This window comes from Pocillopora verrucosa, chromosome 14 (assembly GCF_036669915.1).
Source record: "Pocillopora verrucosa isolate sample1 chromosome 14, ASM3666991v2, whole genome shotgun sequence".
Lineage (NCBI taxonomy): Eukaryota > Metazoa > Cnidaria > Anthozoa > Scleractinia > Pocilloporidae > Pocillopora > Pocillopora verrucosa.
The window spans coordinates 17,854,491-17,879,369 of record NC_089325.1 but is presented as its reverse complement, the minus strand read 5'-3'; the positions used below and the strand labels follow the sequence as shown (position 1 = coordinate 17,879,369).

The 24,879-nt window shown below is 38.5% G+C and overlaps 1 protein-coding gene across 2 annotated transcripts; it reads right to left on the bottom strand.

Annotated features, from left to right (window-relative positions):
* Window positions 1-5,050: 5,050 nt before the first annotated feature.
* LOC131787725 (ATP-dependent translocase ABCB1) lies at window positions 5,051-24,604 on the bottom strand. Of its 2 annotated transcripts, none has more exons than XM_059104809.2 (27): window positions 24,319-24,604; window positions 21,079-21,148; window positions 20,338-20,717; window positions 19,611-19,782; window positions 18,922-19,046; window positions 18,344-18,460; window positions 18,030-18,084; window positions 17,837-17,950; window positions 17,208-17,324; window positions 16,872-16,997; window positions 16,451-16,654; window positions 16,115-16,285; window positions 15,507-15,668; window positions 15,075-15,159; window positions 14,595-14,707; window positions 13,975-14,148; window positions 13,349-13,453; window positions 13,146-13,223; window positions 12,811-12,894; window positions 12,466-12,678; window positions 12,107-12,207; window positions 10,238-10,378; window positions 9,937-10,093; window positions 9,617-9,814; window positions 8,645-8,851; window positions 8,078-8,224; window positions 5,051-6,836 (listed from the first exon to the last, which is right to left on the bottom strand). In XM_059104809.2, the coding sequence occupies exons 1-27, from the start codon at window positions 24,486-24,488 to the stop codon at window positions 6,630-6,632; spliced, it is 3,993 nt and encodes a 1,330-aa protein (XP_058960792.2). In that variant the 5' UTR covers window positions 24,489-24,604; the 3' UTR covers window positions 5,051-6,629. The 2 variants fall into 2 exon arrangements, with proteins under 2 accessions (XP_058960792.2, XP_058960794.2); XM_059104811.2 differs by having other exon boundaries at window positions 21,079-21,145.
* Window positions 24,605-24,879: the final 275 nt, after the last annotated feature.

The window sequence follows — 24,879 nt, the reverse complement described above, 5'->3', positions numbered from 1 at the left end:
TGGTACATCTGGTTCTGATTTTGGTATTGTTCCACTAATGACAACTTCTCTATATTTTTCAAGAGAAAGCAAAAAGTTTTGAATTAATCAATTTCCAATCAAACAGTTTCTTGTATATATTGTTGTTCCATTTAAACTTCTCTTATATATCTTGATAACAGTGATGACAGTTAAGTTTTTAAGATTATTAATAAAAAGAAGATAAAAATGCTCATTTTCATCAAAAAAGAAACAGTGTCTTCCATCATTTTTCAAAGTGGATATTCTCGGCATGAGTGAAATTTTATTTTTTTTGTGGTGCACGGTAGTACAATCCTGATTGATCGAGAGCAATGGCATAAAATTTATTCTGATGAAGTACTTCACTGTTTGACTTGGATCTGTGTGATACCAACATGTTGCTTTTTCTTTGATGAATGTCTCAATAAAGAGACTCCTGGCAGCATATTTTGACAAAAAAAAGAGAATAAATCGATTGTTTCCGTTTTTTCATCAACATACTCCTTGGTCACTGCGTCTTGGTGTTCAGTTGGATTAGCAAGAGTGACGATCTTTTATTGTTCATATCTTTACCATTTTCTTGAATTGATTCATCAGGATTGCTTTAGGCTATTAAGAAACTCATTTTTTTTTTATTTTCAAATCAAAGAATTTCTTCAGGAGGCAACTCAGTTCCAGGTGGAACAATCTGAAGCTCTTCTCTGACGAAACCACGCTTTGGTCCATCTTTCAGATAGTAGAGTACAGGCTCACCTTAATTCACAAGTGATTTTTCGATATTGAAGACCACACGGGAGACCACACGGGATCTGTGGCTCACCTCTGGCCACCTTCCAGCTCACCAGTGACATAAAGATATCTCACATTCTTTGAGCCGTCGAGACTCTTTTCCTTCAGGCCAACCGGTCTTAAAGAAGTCGTTGAACTCTTTGCGTCAACCGACTTGTCTTTTATTGCATCAACAGGTTTCTTTCCTGTCAACCTGGTCACTTCACCATACAAAGCCACTACAACTTCTGGAAGCCCCTTCACCCATTCCGTTGATCTCTTTCCCTCTTTGAAGTTCATCTCCTGACTGTATTGGAAAGTGAAGAGACGTTCACCCAAAGTTAGATTGAATCGCTCTACGATTCCCTGATCTCTGTGAGCGTTCATTCCTTCTTCTTATCCTCACATCATGCTTTGCCATTTCTCTTCTGACACCATCCATGAATTCACGCCCAGGATCAATTTTTTAAAAAAGATTAAAGATTGTCTGAAAAGCCCTTGAGACCTCAGAAGAATTCTTTGAGGTGAGAGGTTCGATAGCCTTGAATCTGCTTGCAATATCAACAACTTTAAATGCATATTTTAAGACTTTCCGTGATCTTGCAGTCTTTCCTCCCTCGCCGAAGGAAAAGAAGACCAGCTTGATGAACTGCATCTAGAGATTCAACATCAAAAGTTGGTCTCAAACATATAAATCTGCCAGATGGCTTGCCTCATCAGCCAAATCTCTGCATTATCGTCAGATACTCCAGCTTCTTGAGCCAACTTCTTCACAGCTGGTAATCCCCTCCAAAACCCTTGGGGACTATAGTGGATTCTTGAAAGTTCTCTTTCCATTTCATTATAGTTCACAAGACACGATTGGCAAGCCTCGAAGAGGCAGGCCCCGAGAAGGCAAGCTCTTCGGGTCAGGGACCGCTTTGCGACCCAAGCCTTCGGCCGAGCCGCAGAGTTTGAAACTATATTTTTCAAGGAAAGAAGCCATGAACTTGAAGCTGTCGATAAAGCAAAGCTCACTCTTGACTTCATCTTCTTTACCTTCTTTATTTCTAAAATTTGCAACGACGACATCCTCGGTAAAGCGGATGTATTTTTCTTCATTATCGGGAATGCATTTGATGTTTCCTTCGCTTTTACCGAGATTCTTGAGGAATAGATGGGATGAGTTGCTCCACGATACTTCCCTGTTATTGTCAAACGAACCTTTGTAAATCCAACAACACACTTCTGCTCTGAACTTAAGCCTCTCCTCTTGATCGAAGATCATCTTCATGGCAAAATCGAATTCCTTATGAATATTCTTGATGTTGTTCTCGGGCATTTCAACGAAGGTCTGAGCAACATCTTCATCCTCACTATTTTCTCTGTAGATGACTGGCCCTTGAGAATAAAGCTTATCACTGAAGCAGACAATATGATAGCAGAACCCACATGGTTTATGCTTTTGATGTTTTTTTGTAAAACTCCCATCACTTATTGGCATGAATGAACATGAACCACAACGACTGACTCATGTTGAGCGGTTGATTATGCTATCCTCGTCTGGAATCTCGATCCTGACTGTCTCATTCTTGAGCAATACCCTTTATGTAGTGCAAGCTTTTCTTTGCTTGAGAAGTGATTGAGTCACCTAAGGCAATATTGTTTCGCTTCCTTGTACTTTGAGGTTTGACTCGGGAGTAGCCTGCTCATGTTGTTTATCAGGCAGTAGTGCTTCTTTTCATCATCTGCTATAAGAAGAAGGTTTATGAAGTGCTTCCTATTTTCCTCTTTACTGATCCTCAATTGACAAAAATCAAGCTTTCAGTCGGGTCTCGGAGGGGCTCGTTCATAGCCAAACCGCGTAGAGACCTCGCCGAAGGCTAGCACGTTTATTACAATGGTTTCATTCTGATTTTCCAACCTGCTTATCTTGTCAAGCTCGACAGGGAGGATAATGCCGCTCCAGTCGAGCTTCTCAGATTGTGTTTTGAGAATCTTTGTTATTCTTTTTGGGTTTGAGACTACAGGGTTGGGTGCTTTTGTTATTGCCTACTTGAGGCATTCTTCATCTTTATTCTCCATGTTTATGACTACTTTCTTACTTTGACTAAATTCTGGGAGTTCGATGTAAGAGCTGCCGTTTGACAGTCTGTATTCTGCAAGATGGATGGCGAGAGATGTCACTCTTTAAAATCTCCAGTTATTTCCTCTTTGATTAAAATTCTGAATTCTTTCTTGAATGGCACCCCTGGAACTGTCAAATTCTTAAGAATCGTTAGTTGCTTCAGGACTTTCGATCACGTTGCTTTGGAAATGAGGATCAGAAGTTCAACATTCTCATCGAATAATTCTCCCCTAACCATTTCACAATTCAAAATAACTATGACTCTTTTCCTGCCATTCTCTTTATTACCTTCAAAACTTCAAGCTTTGCTCTTTGCAAAAATTCTCTCGATCCAAGCTTGCCATACCCTCAATTCTAAATTGCCTCGCAAAATCTTTAAATGCGCTGGCTGTTCGTCTAATTTTGAGTTGAATGCTTTCCCTATTAGTTTCTTTGATTTCATTGATTTTTCTTTCTCGCTCTACTTCTTCTTGACTTGATACTTGATTCTTGATTTGATACTGGATTTCTTTTATTTCCCTTTTTCTCTGTTGGTTTATTTCAACTTGAGGCCTGACAAGGACATATCTTGTTGGTGACCGAAGTGGAGCATCAATTTCTGGAACTGGATGGTCAAGAATATTAGATATCAACTCAATTAAATCCTGCTTTCTCAATCGTGAACTTCTTTTAGATCCGAGCCGTTTTGCCTCAGCTCTTAATTCTGGAACCTTTTTGTTCTCCATTTTATTGTCAAAAATTTTAAAAAAAGTTATCACCTTTCAAATTTGTATTCATCCCCATTACCAATGATTTTTGTATTTTTAATCGCTTTTGCAAGTTTATTTCGCTGACTCTGAAAAAATCCATGGCTTCCTTCTGAGTTTTAATTCAAACCTTTCATCATTTTTTGCGCAAATTTAAGGGTTTGATATGCGTTTCTTTTCCTCAATCTCAGAACCAAGCAATTTTTTTAGCTCGGAATTTGTGAGTAGCGAGTAGCTTTTTATTTTTTATCTCTCGCCAAACAAAGAAAGGTACGATGATTTGGCGTTTTTTTACTCTCTTATACATGAATTATACATGAATTCAATGAGATCAGTTTTGGTTTTTTCACAATTGTATGACCTCTGATGCCTGCTTCTTTTGCCATGTTTCTTATTTCAAACATTTTCATGCTTTTCATCTGTTCTGATATTTGGGAAACGTCTGCCATTTATCTATATTTAGAAATAAAAGAAATGACAAAAATTTGTTAACGAGGAAAGATTTTGTAAAATCTTTGAGAATATTTTCAATGAGAAATTTCCTAATGTCAGGCCCTCATGGCTCATAAATCATCAGACAGGATTTTTGCTTGAATTAGATGGCGTTTGTGATACACTAAATTTAGCTTTTGAATTTGACGGCATTCAACATAATGAATATCCAAACCCATTTCATCAAACATAAAGGCAATTCGAGAGCCAGAGGAGAAGAGATGAGATGAAGAATTATAAATATAAATTATATTGTGTGACCCTTATAAGAATAAAATATGACGTTCAGAATCTTGAAGAATACATGAGGCATTAACTGAAAAAGAAAAATTTAATTCGAGCCTTTCTTTTGGAGCGCTACAAATCTTTCAAATCCATTTTTTCAAACAGTTTGAAAATCTTGTCTGTTGCAACAGATAATTTTGAGCCTGTAAGCGGGTAGGTGTGTAGTGAATTTGAAATTATTTTGAGGGAGATGATAAAACATTTGGCTTTATAAATAGGAATTTACCATATTAATAGGTCACGCTTTCAAGCTCTCTGTTGATGTTAAGCTGAGCATCTGAGAGGATGAAGATGTGACATTTAACATTCCCTGAGCCCGACGCTTTCCTGTTAATTGCGAGCTGAACTCCTTCTTTCGTATTCACCAATCTCAATCTCTTCCATAGAGATCATTGTCTCTCATAATCCTGAGATCGATGAATAGAGCGAGTCTATCTCCGGCAGAAAAGTCTATTGCATTCATCGCCCTGTTTTCCTTTCCAAATCTTCTGAAGACCCCTTCCCACATATCTCTTGTCTCCATTCCCTAACTGTAAACCTTATTTGGGATTCCTTTGACAATCACCTTTACTTCAGTGATGTCGGGATCAAATGTCTTCTCACTGACTCTAGTACCAACGACACATGGCTCGTAAAAAAGAAGAAGTCCCTTTATTGATCTCCTTGGAACATTGATGCTCTCATTGATGATCGTGTCCGATCCCTTATCTACTGAGAGTGGCGTGCTCTTACATGAATCTCTATCTATTTTTATTGTTAGACAAGTTCTCATCGGCGAGTTCTTGACTGTGAATGACTTCTTACTTAAGCTGGATGTTACTCAATTCATAGACGAGCTGTGTCTCGTCAGATCCTAGCATTGCTGGCAGGTGCAAGGCAAAACTGGTTCGATTGAATTTGATTAAGGCAGATCACTTAAGGCAAACCTGACTTGGATAAAAGATTGATATATCTGCCTCATGATATATCAGAATTGAATCAATATGTCTTAATGATGCCTTGCTGTCCTGATGAACCACTACTATATCCTAATAAACCACTCGACGAAAAAAGAAAAAGACCTCTCAGAAAAAGAATACAATTTTATAACATCTCTAAGGCCAGATAATGTCTGCCATCATATGAACAAGGATGTTATACAAATATTTCTAGCCCTGAGAAAAGCCGTAACATCACACATGAGTGAAAAAATACGATATTTTTTTCATGTGTGTTTGATATCGCCAGTCAGCTATTGACACGTCACTCGCCTTTCGCGCCACTCGGTCAGGTTGATGAATGAACGGCAAAGCCTTCACGATTCTCAATACAAGGTAATTTGTCGGAACTCTCTCGGATTATGGCAGCTAAAAACATTAAAAAAGCCGTACCGCGCAAAGACAGTGACGTTCAAACTTTCCTAGAAGGGGAAGAAATCAAATATACGAAAAGAACCGAAAGTTGCGTATTCAGTGGTAATGGCTGAGAACGAAAATTGACAACTGGAAGATTTGCCATAGACCGATTTTGTCCGTTCACCTGAAAGATTTCTTCTGTCGGTAAGGACCAAGTCAATAAATGAGAATTTTGTAAATTGATAATTACGCCCATTGTTGTTTTTGTAATTATGATTCAACGCATTTTTCCATCATGAGCCTTAGCGCCACCACACTGCACGATTGTTGATTCTTCAATCCATTTTCCTTCCTTAGTGATGTAGACGGTCAGGCACGGGATTAAGAGAATAAAGATAACGTTAGCTAATCGAACAAACGATCCCTTGTAACAGAATGAATTTCAATCAATTTTGCACGTGAAGTTAAAACTACACCGGGCTATCCCGAAATTTATATTTGCATCATCGCCAATTCACATTTTTTCGCAGAGCAGCTTTAACCGTAGTTTGATAGACGCTTTAATTGGATTGTTTGGCTCAACGACGAGTGGCTTGCATGAGAAGAGGGAATTAAAAATACCCTTCGAGAGCCAAACGCAAGTCATTATGTTATTGTGAACTTCCTCTCAGCTTATATGTTATGCGGTATAATTATTTTCATAAGAGTATAAAAAAGATCCCAGTTTATAGTTTTTTACTGGTATGAACCTCAAAGTTTGACTCGCAAACTTAAATACATAGATTCGTTGGCCCGAATTAGTTTTACAATGGATAATCATTTGATATAATTTCGTTTTTTCTTGGTATTGTCAGGAACTATATCTGCCCTCTTTTTAGCTTTTAGAGAAACGCTTAGTTAATTATTTGTGTTCTGCATTTGCGCCGTAACAAGACTGTGGTAAACTCCTTCAAGGTTCAACAGATCTTGATGAGTACCTCGCTCTACCACGCGCCCGTGATGAATCACTGCAATAATGTCTGCGTTCTGCACTGTGGACAGTCGATGTGCAATGATGATAGCTGTGCGACCTTCACTTGCAGCATCCAGAGCTTGTTGCACAACCTACAGAGTACCAAAAAACACTTGCAATATTACCAGTACTACAAATTATGAATGATGATATGAATAATTATGAATGATAATTCATTTTCACAAATTAATTATCATTAACATTTATAATACTGGAGTCGCCCCCTTAAAGATATTTGAAGTTAAAGCTTCCTTAATCATCTTATATCATTAGCTGTTATCAATGCAAATTTTTGGAAAAGTTACCATCCACCTTTGTTTTTTGAGGAAGGTAACATACCAAATAGAGCAAAAAGGTACATTTCATAGGAAAAACCTTTCAGCAATTGACTACAAATTATCCAAAGAGCTGCATCATTGTTACAATGAATGTGTCCTTACTCTTTTGTCTTCTTCGCCACTTCGTGTTCGCTATACCCTTAATGTTATTGTAATTCATAGTAGAAATGTATTAAAGTAAATGTTGTTAAATAGTGGTAATAATAACTTATTGTACAATTTAAAGCAATAAATGCATGGGTTTAGGTATTATCGAGTATGTTCTTTAAGTTTTTCGTAAAAAGCTCAATACAGATTGACATAGTATCCCACACATTTTACAATTTGTTGGTGTTCTTTTATGGTGCCAAAGTGATGGATTGCGAATAGTATTGTAAGTATTGTACGACGACTTTAAACTTTAAAATACCAAAAACTACTTGTTACGAAGGCTATTTCGAATTGTGATAGCGTGACTATCAATTCCCTTTTGTTTTGTGTAACGTACCTAAGCATTATGTCTGTTTCGGTTAACTATGATCGTTTCGGTCAAGCTATAATCTACCTGTTAGCTCTACCAACTGAGCTAACAGGCCTTATTTTCACTACTGCTCAGGTAGTGTTCATTACTGCGAAGATCACTTTCATAGTCACGTCTTTATCCGCAGTTCAAATATGACTTTCATATATTCACAGTCATTTATTCACCACTTCACGGGTTTATTTGGAACCAACACAATGACCAGTTCCCAGTTGGCTTGTTAGCTCAGTTAGTAGTGCGCTGCACCGGTATCGCAGAGGTCATGGGTTCAAATCCCGTACAGCCCTGATTTTCACCACTGCTCAAGTCGCGTTCATTACTGCGAAGATCGTTTTCATATTCGTGTCTTTATCCGCAGTACAAATATATGACTTTCATATATTCACAGTCGTTTAAACTAAATTTTGTTTGTAACACTATACCTCAACGCTGTAAATATCCACGTTAAGAAACACAATATATTCAGTTGACTGACCTTTTCACTCTCCGTGTCCAATGCAGAGGTAGCCTCGTCAAGAAGCAGAATTTGCGGATTACGAACCAGTGCCCTGGCAATAGCTATCCTCTGTTTCTGCCCTCCTGAGATGAGAGTCCCCTTGTCTCCTACCAGAGTGTTATAACCCTACATGCGGAAAAACACAGCTATGCTGAGATCAGGGCCGTAGCTAGCATGAGGAAAGACGAGGCAATTCCCAAGATTGACTTTTCTGAAGAAAAATGCCACGGAAAATGCTTAAAGAGCACTTCTGAGCCTCTAGATTTAAAAAATGTCTGGGGGGGGGCATGCCCCCAGACCCCCCTAGCGGCTCGCGCCTTCGGCGCTCGAAACTTGCCTCGTCTTGTCCTGAAGTCTGGAGATTATGTGGGGAAGGACTTATGAGAATCGGCTTTTTAACAACTGCAACACTTGCTCAAGTTGTAATATGCTCATTGGGAGTAATAAACCATTTCAGTAAAATGTCCGGCGATCGTATGACTTTAAAAAGGTTCTGGGTCTATGATTGTGAAAATCTAGATAAGAAAGCCTTAAAATATTTCTTACATTGGGGAGAGAATTAATGAAGCTGTGTATATTTGCTGATTTAGCCGCTGCTTCTATTTCATCCTGGCTGACTTGACGGGAGTTGTCACCATAAGCAATATTATCAGCGATGCTGAAGCCAAACAAAATGGGCTCCTGTGACACGATACCAATATGGGAGCGCAGCCACTGAATGTTCAGAGTGCGGACATCGTTACCGTCGATAGCCTGAGGAACAAAAGGAAAGAATTATAGCCCTCAAATTAGTAGTAAAACAGTAGCCATCCGCTTGTCTTTATTGACTCACTAAACTTACCAAGACTTTCAACCACAATTTCAGGTAGTTAATGGTCGTCCACTACAGTTCATGCATCCTTGTCCTAGTTCGTAATTCGGTTTATGACTCGTAAACTCCATCACTGATCACACGAGTATAACGTTATCACAATTTTCCAAAAGCTATTGTTGTTATGAGTCTGAGCTCATTGTTTTGCCAGCTTTCATTTGATGCCAATTGTTCATCAGTATAACGGTTTGCAATAAATGCTTCTATTCTTAAGTATGGTAGATGAAAAGAAACTGATTGATATCAGCGAGCCCGCGATGTGACATGAATACTGGTCAGAGGAATTTCCGGTGCAACAGCTGTCACTTTAACATCTCAACGTGGAGTTAAACGATTGCATTGGAAGCTTATTACGTTTAGGACCAAATGTTAATATATTTAAGATTTAATTACATTTAAGACAGTTATTACATTTAGGCCTTCAACAACACCGCTATCTTTGCTTTTTCTTCCTTCACTCACTTGCTTCAATGGATCAGTGACAGTTTTCTAACTTGTGATTGATTCTGATTTGGATGCATTGCAGACAAACCAAAATGCTTTCCGGGAGTCAGTACGATCATACTTGAGGTCAGGGTAATAACAGAACTGCGACCAAAAACATGAAATAATCTTCAAGACTGGTCTTTGAACAGCCGCTAACTTACCACTTCTCCGTCCTGAGCATCGTAAAATCTCTCCAGGAGGGAAACAACTGTACTCTTTCCGCAGCCACTCGAGCCAACAAGGGCAAGTTTCTGTCCTTTCTGAACTGACAGTGTTAATCCGCGTAGTACTTTGACGTCTGGTCGAGTTGGATAACGGAAACGTACGCTGCGTAACTGGATTGTTCCCGACACAGAAGTCTACGTGAAAAGAACAAGAAACGGCATTGATATTAATGTAACACAGGACCACACAACATGCGGGACGACAATCAGTAAAAAGGCCCATCAGTGGTCATGAAGTTGTCTGAGAAATTTCTTACCGGAGTTAAACCAACTTGAGACGAACTGTCGATAAGAGATTTACGGTCAAAGATTTTAAAGAGACGAGCAGCAGCCATCTTTGCCTTCTCATAGTCTGGAGACAAAGCGCTGATATGGCCCAAGGTTGCACCGCCAATCACGATGGACATTATGACTCTGAAAAGAGGAAAAAAGAACGGTAACCAGTCGTCCGTCTGTGAGGTTATTCTCATGGGTTTATCTAAATTTAATTTTCAAACGGAAACTTTTCATTTGAAATAGTTAGTTACGCCCTAGGACAACAAATAACGAATATCTTACTTCAATACTTCATCCATGGCCATTTCTCCGTTTGACACAAGATATCCCCCATATTTAAATGCTGCCCCGGTGGCACAGAACTTGAACGCTTCTCCCAAGCCGAATGATATTCCTTGAAGGTGAGCTCGTCTCAAGGCCTTTCTATCAAGGAAATAAAATTAAACAGAAGATAAATCGCTTCTATGAATGTCATCTCAGCAGGATGGGAAAGCTCGTGTAAAGTCAATCTCTGTAACACCCAGAGCTATTGGGGTCAACTGGTGTATTGAGCTCATGGCTGGGTGACCCTTACAAACTGCAAAGACTACGGAGCCAAAGAATGACCTTCTATTGTGGTTCAGGCTCAGAGGTGGCAGAGAAGCCTAAGACCGTTATGATAACGTCCTTCAGTGTTAGAAAACCAGAAGAGCTTGGTGTAATGTAAGTGTAAGGTTTCGTGTATAGGGTGTAGGAGCACTGAGAAGGTCGCTTTGAACCTCCACAATAATAACAATACCCTTAAAACAGCAGTGGTTGGCATTGAAAGGTGCGCGATATTCCATTCTTTACAGTCTGCTACGAGCCTCTCAGTGAATGAGTTGCCTGTAATCGGATCCTTGTGTTTGTGTAAAGATTTCTGGGATCGCCACGGGGCAAACATTCCAAGTTGTTAATAGGAAACATATAACTTCTCTCCTTGCGTAAGGTCTACGATATAATTGTGAAATCGTTATCCTGTAATGGTCTCGACATGTCACAAAATTAGCCTTAAATCGCACGGATATAACTCACTTGAGTCTTTTTAGTTGTATTTTTGTATGTAAAGCCTGTTTTTATACTTGTTAGCGTGTTAAATAAACATATTGCGATGTCTGAAAATACACCTAAAAGGAGAGAAGTCGTCGTCAGCGGGGATGGAAATTGTTTTTACCGAGCTTTCGCTCTTCGGAAGACTGAAATAAGCAATAAAAAACAAAAGGAATTTTCGACATAATTTGTCCAGAAAAATCCGAGGGTATTTGAGCTGCTACTTGCCTCCTCGAACTCCTTAAAGGACCTTGTCAGGAAAAGCAAGATCACGGGAACTCCGGCAGAAAATATGGACGTATACATAATCGGTTATGCATCGCTCTTTAAGCGACCCATTTGTTCATACTCATCGTCGCATAAGAAAGGGTTCAGTTTTGAGCCGATTGTCAACGCTGGTTCGTTCTCATTGATCACAACAAAGAGGCACTGTAGGTGTTAAATCACTAATATATCACGATAATATTTAATGCTCAAGCACTCAATTTCAAACTCCTGCTAGCTGTTGTGGCGTTTATTTATAATTTTTGTTTTTTTTTTACCAAACCAAGAAAAAAGCTAGATGTAGACTTAACAGAAGTAAATAAAACTGAAAAGGCTTTATTGAGTTATTCTTGCTGATTTAAAACTAATATTTCTAAAGTTCGAGATCATTACGCAATGTCAATTTCACTAAACCCTTGTGCATGGAGGAAAGTCAATCGCTAGATTTCACTATATATTTCACGGTTGTTCGAACAAAACCTTGCGCTTCCCTTGTATCAATGCCACCCATACCCATTTCTGATGAAACGGCGGCAAAAAAACGATGATCTCTAACCAAAATCGTTTTTTTTTGACGTCGAAACAAACTTTCGCCTCACATTTCTTTCTGGCGAGTTGCAATGTTTGCCTCATGGCAATCCCAGAGATCTTTGCGCAAACACATGGAACCGATGACTGGCAACTCATTCATCAACGATAATTTCCCTAATCAGCTGTGACAGGCAGCACCACGGAAGGACCTTAGAAGAGGCTGACTCGTGGCCTTGTATCTAACAACTAGTCTGGGGTTCGATGCAACAAATCATCTCTGTCACTTACTTGTATGGAATCATCAAAGCCTTGACATAATCGCTGTAAAAAGTGCTTTCTCTACCGAGAGATGCCACAGTACGAATATTCTGTATTGTTTCAACTGCAATCTGTGGCGTAAAGTATATAAAAGCCATGACAAAAGTTTATTGACTGACCAAAATGATTTATATTTAGTTCCTCACACATACGCCATGATCTCTTAACGATAAAACTGTATTTTATTTTGATGGTAAGATTAATAATCACTGTAGATCAGAGCCAGTGTAATGGTGAATTAATTACTTTGCAATAAACAATGACATGATCATAACAGATATGGTTCAATTTCTAATGCAAAAATTTTTTTATCACGAATAAGGCCTCACCTTGCCGGACTGAAGTTTTTCATCTTCGCCATCTTTAGAACCTTTTCCACTTGCATAAATTACTTTCATTTGAATTGCATTTGCAATTATGAGAAAAGGAATAAATGAAAGGACTACCAGGGTCAACTTCCAGCCATTATAAAAAGCGTACACGGTGCAGGCAACAGCAGTGCTTAGAGATGTCACAACAATGGCGAGGCGACTGCCAGCAGCCTAAAAAAGCACAAAAAGACAGGCAGAAAAGCATACTTTGTGATCTACTCTGATGTCCATATGCATGTTACCTGCAATGCCAAGTTGTTCTTGTTCACCAATGAAAGGAATTCATAAATGTTACAGAATTACCCCTTGAACAGCCGAGGCATGTGTCCCCAATGCTGTGGTCAATGCCCCAGTACTGTGCAGCGGATCATCAAAGTACGATATTTCCTGTTGAATAATAACAAGGCAGGTGAGCTTGAAACTGATAATAGCTCTTGTAGACGCTCGACTCCGTTAAGTACCCGACAAATTTTCGGTACTCTTGAGTACGCGCACGCTTTAGAGAAGAGAACCCTTTAAGGAGAAAGTGAGGAGCATAAACGAGGAAGGAGACGGTAGACCAAGAAAAAGAGGAGGGAAAGAAAATATTTCAAGTATAGTCAAGATCTACCTGGCCTTTATTAGTTCGGTTTACTGACCTGTTTAAGAATCGCTTCAAAAGCCATCTTTCTCAATCGTAAAGTCATAAGTTCTCCAGACTTGGAAAACATCGCGCTCTAAAGAGAGAAATTTGTCAGATTATTCAGCTCACTGTATTAGTGTTTTCACTAACATCACACTCGGAAAAAGACGTAGAGAATAATGGCTGAATAAGGCTTAAAGAAAAGGAACTCCTCTTTACACTGATTAAGTTTGAGAAAAAGCTCGTCACACCAACAGCAAAGAACATCAGGGACCAGAATTCCGCTTTCTTTTCCATTTCCTCTTTGTCCCGCAAAGAAAAAACCTGAAAATGAATGAGAATTAATAACCCAGACACATGATGGTGTATACATCTATGGCTTGCTGGAAAGGTATATCACAACACCGCGTTCATGCGATAAGATCTAAAAAAAAGTAATAAAGCCGTTGTGTGTTCATAATTTCTTCTCCACTGTTTGCACATGTCTGTTGTTAGAACAAATACACGAGACAAGTAGTTCAAATTGAGCATGACACGAATATGGCAGGAGAAAAACCATTAGAGTATTTCCATGCAATGTGGCCCAGCACGCTGATTGAGGCCTAGTGTTTCATCAATTCGATCTTCAAACAGTCTGACGACACTGACTCTAGCTTGAACCTGGAACTCACTTATAGCTTAACAGAGTTATAAAACCTTTCCAAGAATCACTGTGTGCAAGTAACTAAAAATACGAGGCTTTCATAAACTGTTAAGAAGGGTGACGCATGCTTACACGGAGAGAAAGCTAAGCTTGGCGATGGAATTTAGATTTGATTGCAACAAAAAAAAATGGATTCACTTACGAAAAGAATTTCTGACAAAAGCAGAGCAAATGCAAACGGAAATAGTCCGTTTATAATGGCAGCGACGCTCCCTGATAGAAGGTAAGGCCATTCTTTCGCGTTCAACTTCATGATGCGACGAACAGGAGCTGGTTCAACTTCTTCCTCTAAAATCTTCTCCTCATCATCTTTACCCTTGTTATCAACGTATGAAAAAAAACTGTAAGGTAAGTAGGAGAATAAATGCAATTGCCGCAGGAAATTCAAATCTCGAATGAGTATACGCCATAAACTAGTCATTAAACTGCCTGGATAAGCTACAACAGGTATAACCGACAATGCCGACAACGAATTTTTTTAGCTGAGCAACTGATGTGATTTCCCGCGCTCTGCTTATTGCTCTGACAAAGTGCAGCACTCCTTTTCCCTTCAACTTTTGAAACTTCTCTATGGCGGCAAAACTCCCTCATGGACGTCAGGTCGATAAGAAAATAGTAGTTATTGACGGAATATCGATAAATAAGACCAACCTAAACCTGAAACGCAAACTTGTGATCTTAAGTTTCCCAGCAAGTCATAAGCAATCATAATCGAAAAGAGCCATTCCTATTATGATTGTCTAGTATGTATATATTGTCTACCTTAGTCCTGTTTGATGTTGCAATGTCTAAAGCCGAAGTTCTCTTCTCTTCATGTCTACTGTCAGTTGACATGTGGGAAGTGCTTCGAGTAAATTTCACTGTTGGTGTCGATACTGAAATTCAAAAGGAAATATCTAAGCAATAGTGAATAATCGATATCTCGAACAACTAAACTAAGGATCTGAGTGAAACGTGGATGCAGAGAGATATTGTTGCATCATCTATTTTTTGTTAACAAGGCTCTACCCCGGACAAAGAGAAGAGATTAGGATTGATAAAGAAAACTTATGGTTTAGTACAGTTACTCACAAGTAAACCTCGCTCAGTTAATTTTTTACAAGATTACTCTCTCATTTTCGTGGTGAACAACAATGGAACAAACAAAATCACACCAATAAATATAAAAGCAATCTTCGCAGTGATGAATACTACTTAAGCAGTGGTGACAAGGCCTTAAATAAATCACATCAAGTTACCAACCTTTCACATCGTTATTCTCTATCTCCTCGTTGTCGCTTTCATCGTCATTACCAGAATTATCTCCTTTTTCCTCCTTTTTGTATGTCTACCGCGAAAGTGAATAAAAAACTGAATAAAAAAATAACTAAAGACACTGTGGTAATGAATTGAATCGAGTCGCTGTTATGAAAGCTCGCACTCTTCCGACAACTCATACCGTTTCCAGCTCATTGAGAAAATGGGCTTATTCAGAAAGTTCTAATAACTTTTGTTTGTTTTTCATAAAATTGACTCCATTCACATGGAAATGTAATTCTAGCGATTCTGTGGTTGTGCTCCAGGATTGGTCGCCATAGTTTTGGCAAACAAATTTTTGTTCGTGGGTTACATCCTGCCACGCAGAACAACTAGAACGTCGCAATATATTACATCACTCTCGTTCATCCTGCACACCTGTGATGTGACCAGCTGACGATAAACTCCATCAGTCTGTATGAGTTCATCATGACTTCCCCTCTCAACCACCACACCATCCTGTATAGCAGCTATAACATCTGCATTCTGAACTGTTGACAAACGATGAGCAATCACAATGGTTGTTCGACCCTGACGCGCCTGAAAGATGTAACGATAGTCACACAAAATTATGTACATTTAAAGAAACACTACGTACAAATAGTCACAAAGGAAAATGAAAGACAGAAATGGACAAGACAATCAGGGCGGAACTGAGATGAGAGAGAGAATGTATATATCCCCAGAAAGAAAGAAACAAAAATCGTTTCGGAGTTGTTTTCCGAAACTAGACTTTTTCACGCCTCTCGAAACTATGTTGCCTTCACTGGCAACATCACATCAAGATAACTCCTAAGTATGTACATAGTATTACAATTGATATATTCTGAAGCATGGATTCGCATCTTCCCCTAATTATCTTGTTCACAATCAAGACGTTGCACTTCTTTTTTTATTATTATTATTATCTTATACAAAATGTCTTGACAACGTGGAGGAAAACCCTTACAAGTGAATGATGTTTCGTTTATTTTCTGGTTACTTACTTTATCCAAAGCAGCTTGTACGATTGATTCACTTTCACTGTCCAGTGCTGATGTTGCTTCATCTAACAACAGAATCTTTGGATCTTTTACCAGAGCTCGTGCAATGGCAATACGCTGCTTCTGTCCTCCGCTGAGTTGAGTTCCTCGTTCACCAACAAGAGTATCATAGCCCTGACAAACAGTGCAATAATCAAATTATTTTCCAAAAAGTTTAACGCGCATTTCTCGATTTCACTAGGCCTTTAAGCTGGAAGAAAATGGCTCAGGACTTTTTTCCTTCTATTAGTATGAGATTTCGAAAAGGCCATTTCATCAGTTAATTACGTCTCTACTTACTTGAGGAAGACCTTTGATAAAGTCGTGGGCATTCGCCATCTTTGTTGCCCTTTCAATGTCATCCTGTGTCACGCCATCTTTACCATACCTGATGTTCTCAGCTATTGTGGTGGCAAAAAGAACTGGCTCTTGACTCACAACACCAATTTGCTCACGCAACCATTTTAAGTTTAGAGAACGAACGTCATGACCATCAACAGAAACCTTAAAAGACAGAAGAGTAAATACGTCGAGCAAGCAGTCACTGGGATCTGATTCCCATCAGGATCTTAACTTAATTCGTTGAGTGAGATGTTTGTTCAGAGAAACATTTCATCTAAAATTCGCTTAATTAAAAAAAAAAAAAAACGCATGGGACCCTTTCTTGACGAAATTTGATTTTGTTTACTGTATACTCTATCAGTATCGAGTTTAAACTTACCTCACCATTACTTGCGTCATAGAACCTCTGTAAAAGCTTAACTACTGTACTCTTTCCACAGCCACTCTCACCTACCAATGCCACAGTCTGTCCGCTTTCGACAGCCAGAGTCAAACTGTTTAAAATCTGAAAAAAAAAATGGCCAAGATTTTCTTTTTCCTTTGAAAGACATTAAGTCTTCGTATTTCAATAATGTTGATGTTTGGTGTAAAATACTTCGCACATATGTTTCTAGAGCAGAATATTAAACAATCATAACTATCACATAAACTACTAGAGAGAGGACAAATTTCTCCTTCTCCCTTTTCATTTAACATCTTTACAACTGAAACATACCTTTACGTCGGGTCTTGAAGGATACCAGAATTCAATGCTTTTTAACTCTACCCTTCCCTTTAAGGAACTTTGATCAATTTGCAATCCATCAGTAGAACTGGAGTCAATTGGTGGAATCTCACATTAGGAGAAAGAAAAAAAGTGAAATGAATTAACTTTATGTTGAGACGCCTAAATGACACCCACTTTAGATCTCCAAGAATAGATGTAAGCGTATTAGACTGATAATTATTCATTTGGATGGGGAAGTTATACAAATTATTACGTGAACTCATTTTTTTTATAAGGAAGTTTCTTTACTAGGTAGACACCAACTTATTCTCTTAATACCCTTCCCAAGAAAAAATATATATCTATGAAAAAATATATCTATGGCTCCGTTCAGCATTAAACGTCGCAGACAATTTATGACAAAATGGCTGTTCACCTAGGCGTAAATAATGCAAACATCTCCTCAATCGCTATGCACTTAACATGGCACTCTCAAGTTTTCAGTCGCCTAAGTACAATAACTGACAAATGATTCCTATCAAAATACAGCTGATGTCCGTTCCAGCTCAAAATTAGCCGTAATCAGCCGTAGTTAAACTGAGTTTGTTTAAAATAACAAAAAACAATTTGCTACTTACCCTGTCAATGATAAAAAACACTTTGTATGCTGCTCCCCTAGCTGCAGCTATGGCTTCCATGTGTGGCCCAGCCTGACCTAACTGCATGGCCCCAAACATGACTGAAAAAAACACCTGAAGAATGCAAATAAAACAAATTGCAAAGCTGAACAATTTCCTTGAAAAAATAACAAGTAATGCGATATTTTCTTACAATAAGCATTTGTCCTCCCGTCATTTTCTCATCAATTATTAACGTTGAGCCATACCTGTGAATATAGGAACAAACAAGAAAGTTTAGTACAAGAAGCGTTAAAAGCCCAGTAGCTGATGAAATACAGTTGGCTGTTTGGAGGGCTACATGTTTATTGCCAGGTAGGAATGACGGTGAGATGAGTACCTGAATTAATGGAGGGTTGACAGATAAATACGTTCATACTTTAGATAATAGGTTACGCGAAAAAATGGGTAGACATACGTAGGAAAACATGTATATAAAAAAAAAGGTAGAAAAGGCCCCATACATACCAAAAGGCTAAGGCATAACTTCCGTAAATAACAAGTTGAAAAAATCCAATGCCTAGTCCAGTCATTAAACCTTTTTTGATTCCAAAGTCACGAGCTTCTTTCAAGAGGGATGAATACCTGGAAAGTTTAACACAAAAATAAAGTAGAAGATGACGAACAGTAACAGTTACGATACAAAAAAGAGATCTTCATGTAACTCAGAAGAAGCACCGCGAGTTAATCTTAAATCTTTTTGTACAGATTTTCATTGAAAAATGTTATTCAATTATAACCAGTTTTAACTTTGATTAGTCAGGAATGAGATCGTTTCAATCAGAAAATGTTGCCTACTTGGAGGCTGCTAAACAACTGACTTCACGTGATCAGCTATGTGAAACATTTCTTACTGCGTTAATTCGAGCCCGTTGATACACATGAAAGAGCAGCGATATAAGTAACTCCAGGTAAAAGGCGCTGAAATTCGTTACCGTGCCACCCCCATGAGAAATCCCAGGCACGCTTCTAACACCCCTATCCCCAGAGTCATACGTTATTGAGGTATAGTGGGTGGTGAAATCATATCCACATTCTTGGTTTACCTCTCAATTTCTTTCTTTTCTCCTCCGAATGCAACCACAGTTCTGATTGATGAAAGCACTTCTTCTGCTACGCTACCAGCTTTAGCGTAAGAATTAAGACCTTTGGTTGTCATGGCAGTCATTACCTGCAACATTTTAAAGGTTGCTCAAGGCAGCTTCAATACAAATTTTTTTAGTAATCATAACAGAGACATTTCATCGATGAGAAAATAAGACAAATAGATCCGATGTTGATCATTGATGATCCTAGGTTAACAGACACTTTAAGGTGGTATTTCAACGTTTGGGATTCATTCATATGCATTTCAAGCTGCTGGGATAAGATAGTATTAATGTCTAACATTTAAGAACACAAAAGTCGTTGGTTGCAATCGAACTCTTCATAATTCTTTTGCAGCTTACTTCAAGCCAAGGAGGAAGCCATTTACAACTCACGGCTTCTCTCTTTTTACCCGATACACGCTTCGGTATGATAGTGTTTCCTTGAGGAAAAGGAAAATACTTAGACGTTACATCCTCTTGTAGCTCACTCATGTATAGGAAGTACTCCCTTCCCATAGACTAACTATTTGTATTTAAAAACGTTTCCGGCTGGTGATTGTATCACTAACACGACGATACGCGCCGTATAACTATATGAGCTCTGCTGTGAGGAAAATGGCAAACCGTACGTCTAGATAATTGATTACCTTTCCTATCAAGGCGCCAGCAATGACAAGCAGCGGACTCACAGCGATGATAACGAGGGTAAGTTTCCAACCATACGCAAATCCCATCACAAACCCTATAATCACGGTCGTCATGGCTTGAATGAACAAGCCAATCTTATGACCAATACCATCATCCACTTTGTTCAGATCTCTACGGGCAGTAGTAAGGACATCTAATCAGTTTCAGTAAACACAATGTCACAGCGTTTAAATATTAATAATACCTCGGAGGGAGGGAAGTGAAGAATACGATAGCATTGCTCTGAGGAACGCAAAAATAAAACCACAAATAAAACAACAATAAACACAACGAAGAGGAAATAAAGAATTCAATCAAGTATCGGAGCTTCACACTTTATAACGATGCATTTGCTGAATTGCATTGTTTGTTAATTTCAAATTGTGAATACGCTAACGACGAGCTTCCCACTTTGAATGCATCCATTCTGATAACCAACCAAGTCAGCCTGCAAAAATCTAAATCATGATTCCTGGCTATAAATCCCACATTTTTCATTCAAATAAATAAGGAGTTCTCTAATTTTGAAAAAGGGCTTGCCACTCGCTTTCTTAAAAATGTACCCATCCTCGAATCAGTATTGCGAAATGTGTACCATGGTCTCAGATGATAGACAAAAAAATCACGCCTTAAAAACCTTGAACCCTGAATGAAGAAGTTGTCTCTGATTAATCATTAAATACTCACTCATTGAGACGAGTGTTTAGTTCTCCTGAATCAGTTGTATCAAACCAACCAATGTCTTGTTTCAAAACAGATTTAAAGAAGGCCAAGCGCATTTTATTCACTTGGCGTGTGGCAGTAAGTGACCACAGTCCCATGTGACCATAAGCCACAATCAAAGTTCCAATAGAGATGTAAACATAGTACAACGCAAACTTCGTCATCTCTTTATCGAGATCAAATGGCTGCGTATTATTTGGTGATTGATATTTAGTATAATCGATGAAGGTGTTGATAAGATCCCCAAAGATGATAAACTGGAGTGGAAAGGTGGCACCAAGGCCCATAGCAGATAAAGTTCCAAGTATCATGAGCAGGACATCTAACTTATCGCTAAAACGAAACTGCAAAAAAAATGGTGAAAAATCAACATTATTTTGGAGAATCATTCAAAGAAATGCGCCGAACAGTAATCGAAGACTTGTTTATATATATCACTGATTAGTCCCTCAATTATCGCCTCTTGAAAAACCTCTGAAGAAGCCCATCATTGTTGTGGAAATTGATGCTAAAAGCTGCTAGTTTATGCTAAGCTCTTCAGTTCTTCCTCTCAACCACTGTTTCAGTGAATTGCCGCGGATTATGTGCGCAGGAGTCGTCGTTTACATCTTCACGTTTTCCCATACTATGATTGTTTTGGTTTGATTCTAGCTAAATAGGAATGACTAACATCTCTTATTACCGATGTGGAGTTTCACAACTTACCAGTTGGCCTACTGGTACTGTTGGTTGGCTCTCCTCTTTTTTGATTTCCTTTTCTTTCTTTTCATCACTGCTGCATAAAATACAATCATATAATCAATATAATTTCAATTTTTGGCTCTTCTATTAAAAAGGTACACATGCAAATGCGTATTTACAGGTAAACACAATTCAAAGCTGTAGGAGGAAGCATAAATCATGTTAAACGATAAAAATAGAAATATATCTAACCTTAAAACATTGTAAGGGTTTCCTATATTGGTGTTGGAAAATGAATGGAAATAACATATTTCCATAAGCCATTCAGTAAACATAGTAATAAGCCAGTTGATCATTTCTTATTCCGTTTAGCGGTCTTACCTTACAGACAGAGTTTGTCCACCTTTTCTTTATTGTGATCGTGAAATTGACATGGAGACATTTTTGCGTAAACTGCAGTTTGCGGCTAGATACCGGTATATTTTCATTATGTTGCTAAAAAAATAATTAATGACTAAGAAAATGACTCTACCCTATAAAAATTGATCCCGTACAGGAATTTCCTGGAAATAATTCTCCTTTATACATTTATCCATTTACTCTCACTTTTAGGCTTAATCCATATCGAATTCCCGATTAGAAGAACAGTTGTCAATTTTAATTTCTTAGAGGTGACTTAAGGTGTAAACATGTTGTACTTTTCATCTTCCGCACTGAATTTATAATTAGATAACTTATACGACTAGCACGTAGCTCTTTTAGGGGCGAATTTTGTGTTTATTCTGCTGTTATGCAACAGCCTTCAAGGACAATTTTATTTTAGGATACCTTTTCAAGTATGATTTTAATTCTGTTACTAAGTTTATTATAATTTTATATTGTCAATCTTGTTTTCGTTTTGCCCAAACTTGACTGTAAGACCAAGAAATTTAAGCCAGAGAGACATTTCGTAAAGCGTAAACATCGCGAAGGTATCGCGAAGGTATCTACTCTGCGAACACCGTTTTCCGTAGCCCAACGTGATTCGCTATTTAAGTGTAAAAACATGACGAAGGTTAGAGATTGACAGCTCAGTAAGTGTCACCTTTGTAAACGGTGACCCACACTTTCCTCCAGAGATCAGAGCTAGTCCCCGTTGTAATAACTTGTGAAGTAAGAGAGAATAAAGAAAGACACAACAAGACAACGAGTGTTAGAGTTTTACATCTAACAATCATTCATGATCTTTTAGGCATTTTGAAGGTACTGCTTCTGACTTTTTAACTAGGCACGAATCGAAAGTAATGAAAGATGGATAATGATTAATCTGCTGAAATAAAATCCTACATGCACTGGAGTATTAATTCACGTCACCTTTCCGTTTAAATACAGCGACGAAAAGTCACGCTACACTTGCTTAAGGGATAATAAGCGTTTCAAGAACACCCTTAACACCCCTAGGTAACGAGACCAGCACTTTTCCTCGTTGGAACAACCTATAATCAGTATATTTTGCAAAAGAATTGCTTGGTCAGTACATGTATAAGCTTTCCCCTCCCAAAAGTGAGCAATAAATAAATCATTTTATTTTTTAGAAATGAATTCTCAGAGTTTAGTCTTAGGAAAGTACGAATAAAGAATCGAGAGAGCTGATATCAAAATTTATAGAGTGAGCAGGTCTAATCTCAAGCAACTTTATGGTTTTTTAATGTTGCGGCATCGTTTTTAGCATATAAGGTGAATATATTTACCGGACAATAAAAGTGGATAATGAAGTTATTAGACTATGAGCAGTCTCTCCTTTCCACCCCACCACGCAGGTCAAAGAGAAATCAGAGGAGCTAAAAAATTGGGAGGCCGAGCATTAGCACTGAGCAAAGTGCGCGGGAGAAAACTCAGGCTCCCAGTATTTCAGTCTCATACCTCGCGTGGCGGACTAACCCAGAATGAAGGCTGCTAGAAGCATGACAGACGTTTTGCAAAACCATGATTGAGACTAAACATCGCTTGACAGTTTTGAGAGGTGAATGCTCCTACCAAGTCCTCGACTCTCATCGCTCTACTCATCGCCTTCCTCGTATGGAAAAAAAAACGGACTTTGGAGCTATCACAACTTAGCCTTAAGAGAGAAAACTACTTTAACACCACCAAAGAGAAAGATCTAACCAATGAGACCACACGTCGACAAGGCTCGCACATTACTAGATTGTAAATACGTAACTATGTTTATTCTAAGTTAAGAGGCGAAATATGAGAATTAGTATGGGAATGAACGATCGCATCTGTTACTTGGAAATTCTAAACTAGTTTTGAGTCAAAACAAATTCACAACCCTTCTGTCTTTGTGTTTGTTCGTTTGCAACTCGTGTGTTTTCTTGACTGATTTACAGCTCGTCTTTGCCGAATATTTAATCGATTCTGTCTTTATTCGAAGGATTTGCTGGAGAACAAACAAAGGCACTAAGGACAAGCTTAACGACCGCAGATTGCTTTAAGAAACGCAAAGGAAGCGGAGGAGCAAGCTCAGAAGCGAGGTAAGTTTGTTTAATTCAAAACTTGTTCAGATTTTTAGGTTAGGAATACCACCTTTACAAAGTATAGCAATACAACTCCGTAAATAATAAACATATGCATGGTTACGTATTTGCGGAGGATCGTTTACTTTAGATGGGAAAGCAAAACTTTGGATCTTCACCACCATTAATCTTGCTCCAAATCAGCTTAATCGGCGTACAATGAACATGCGAAGTGAATATAAATTATTCCCAGAGGTGACATTTCGAATTGAAGAACCTCTTGTCACGCAATATCACCCATCAATATTGAATTTAAAGGAAATATTAATGAAACTGTGGCTTTTCAGTGAAAGTTAGCCTTCATGTGGAGAAATTTATAAGCCTTGCGATCTAAGGAAGAGGAAACTTCCTGAGATATTTCCAAATCACAAGAGCAGAGCTGCAAGTGCCAAAGTACTAGTATTAGTATTCGTAGGGTGGAGACGTTACCTGTCTGTCAACACTTCTTGCCACTATTACTTCAAGCCGAAATCCATCTTGTTCATTCGATTCTCCCTTCAGTATTCACCTTCATTTCCCCATATACAGAGCGATGAGGGAGCAAAAGGCCTTTTGTCAAATAGCCATGCCAGGAAAGTTTTTTTTCTTTTTTATTTCAATCGAATCAAATGAAAAACTGAGTCGCTGTTATTGTTGTTGGTACATTTACGAAATAAAAGTAAGATCTTGATATGTACAATCAGTATCAAAGTACGATCATATTTTTTACCTCTTGTCGTCGTTTTCGAGAGCAGTGTCGTCAGCAGCGCCCATAGCTTCCTTTTCTTTCGGCGGCGGAGTACCAATCCTCTCAACGACGGATATCTTCAGCTTCGTACCATTTAGATCCTCTCCACCATCATGGCTGTCGCCGGGTTTGTTTCCCAACTCAACATCCATCGCAACTGAGCGGTTAACACCAACAGACAACAATAAATTTCTCTTTTATGGATTTTGAAAGAGCAACGCTCTTACTTCAATGCGGCCAGCGAACGGTTTAATCGTTTTAGTTAAGGTCAGCTAAATAATGGCATGTGGGCGACGAATGAGAATATTTGTGTAAATACGTCCTCACCTATATTTAACCTTTGAGTGATGTCACGCCAGACATGCCAAGATCAGCCCTTGCTCTACACGGGTTGTGTAAGTTCAAGCGTAAATTGAAATAGTACAATCTGGGTTGTAATCATGTGGTAAGTAATTGTAATGAGGTCCCTGACTGATTCCAGACCAGGAGCCCATTACCCTGTTTAGAATGATAAACTAGTGAGCAGAACTGCACGAATTGAAA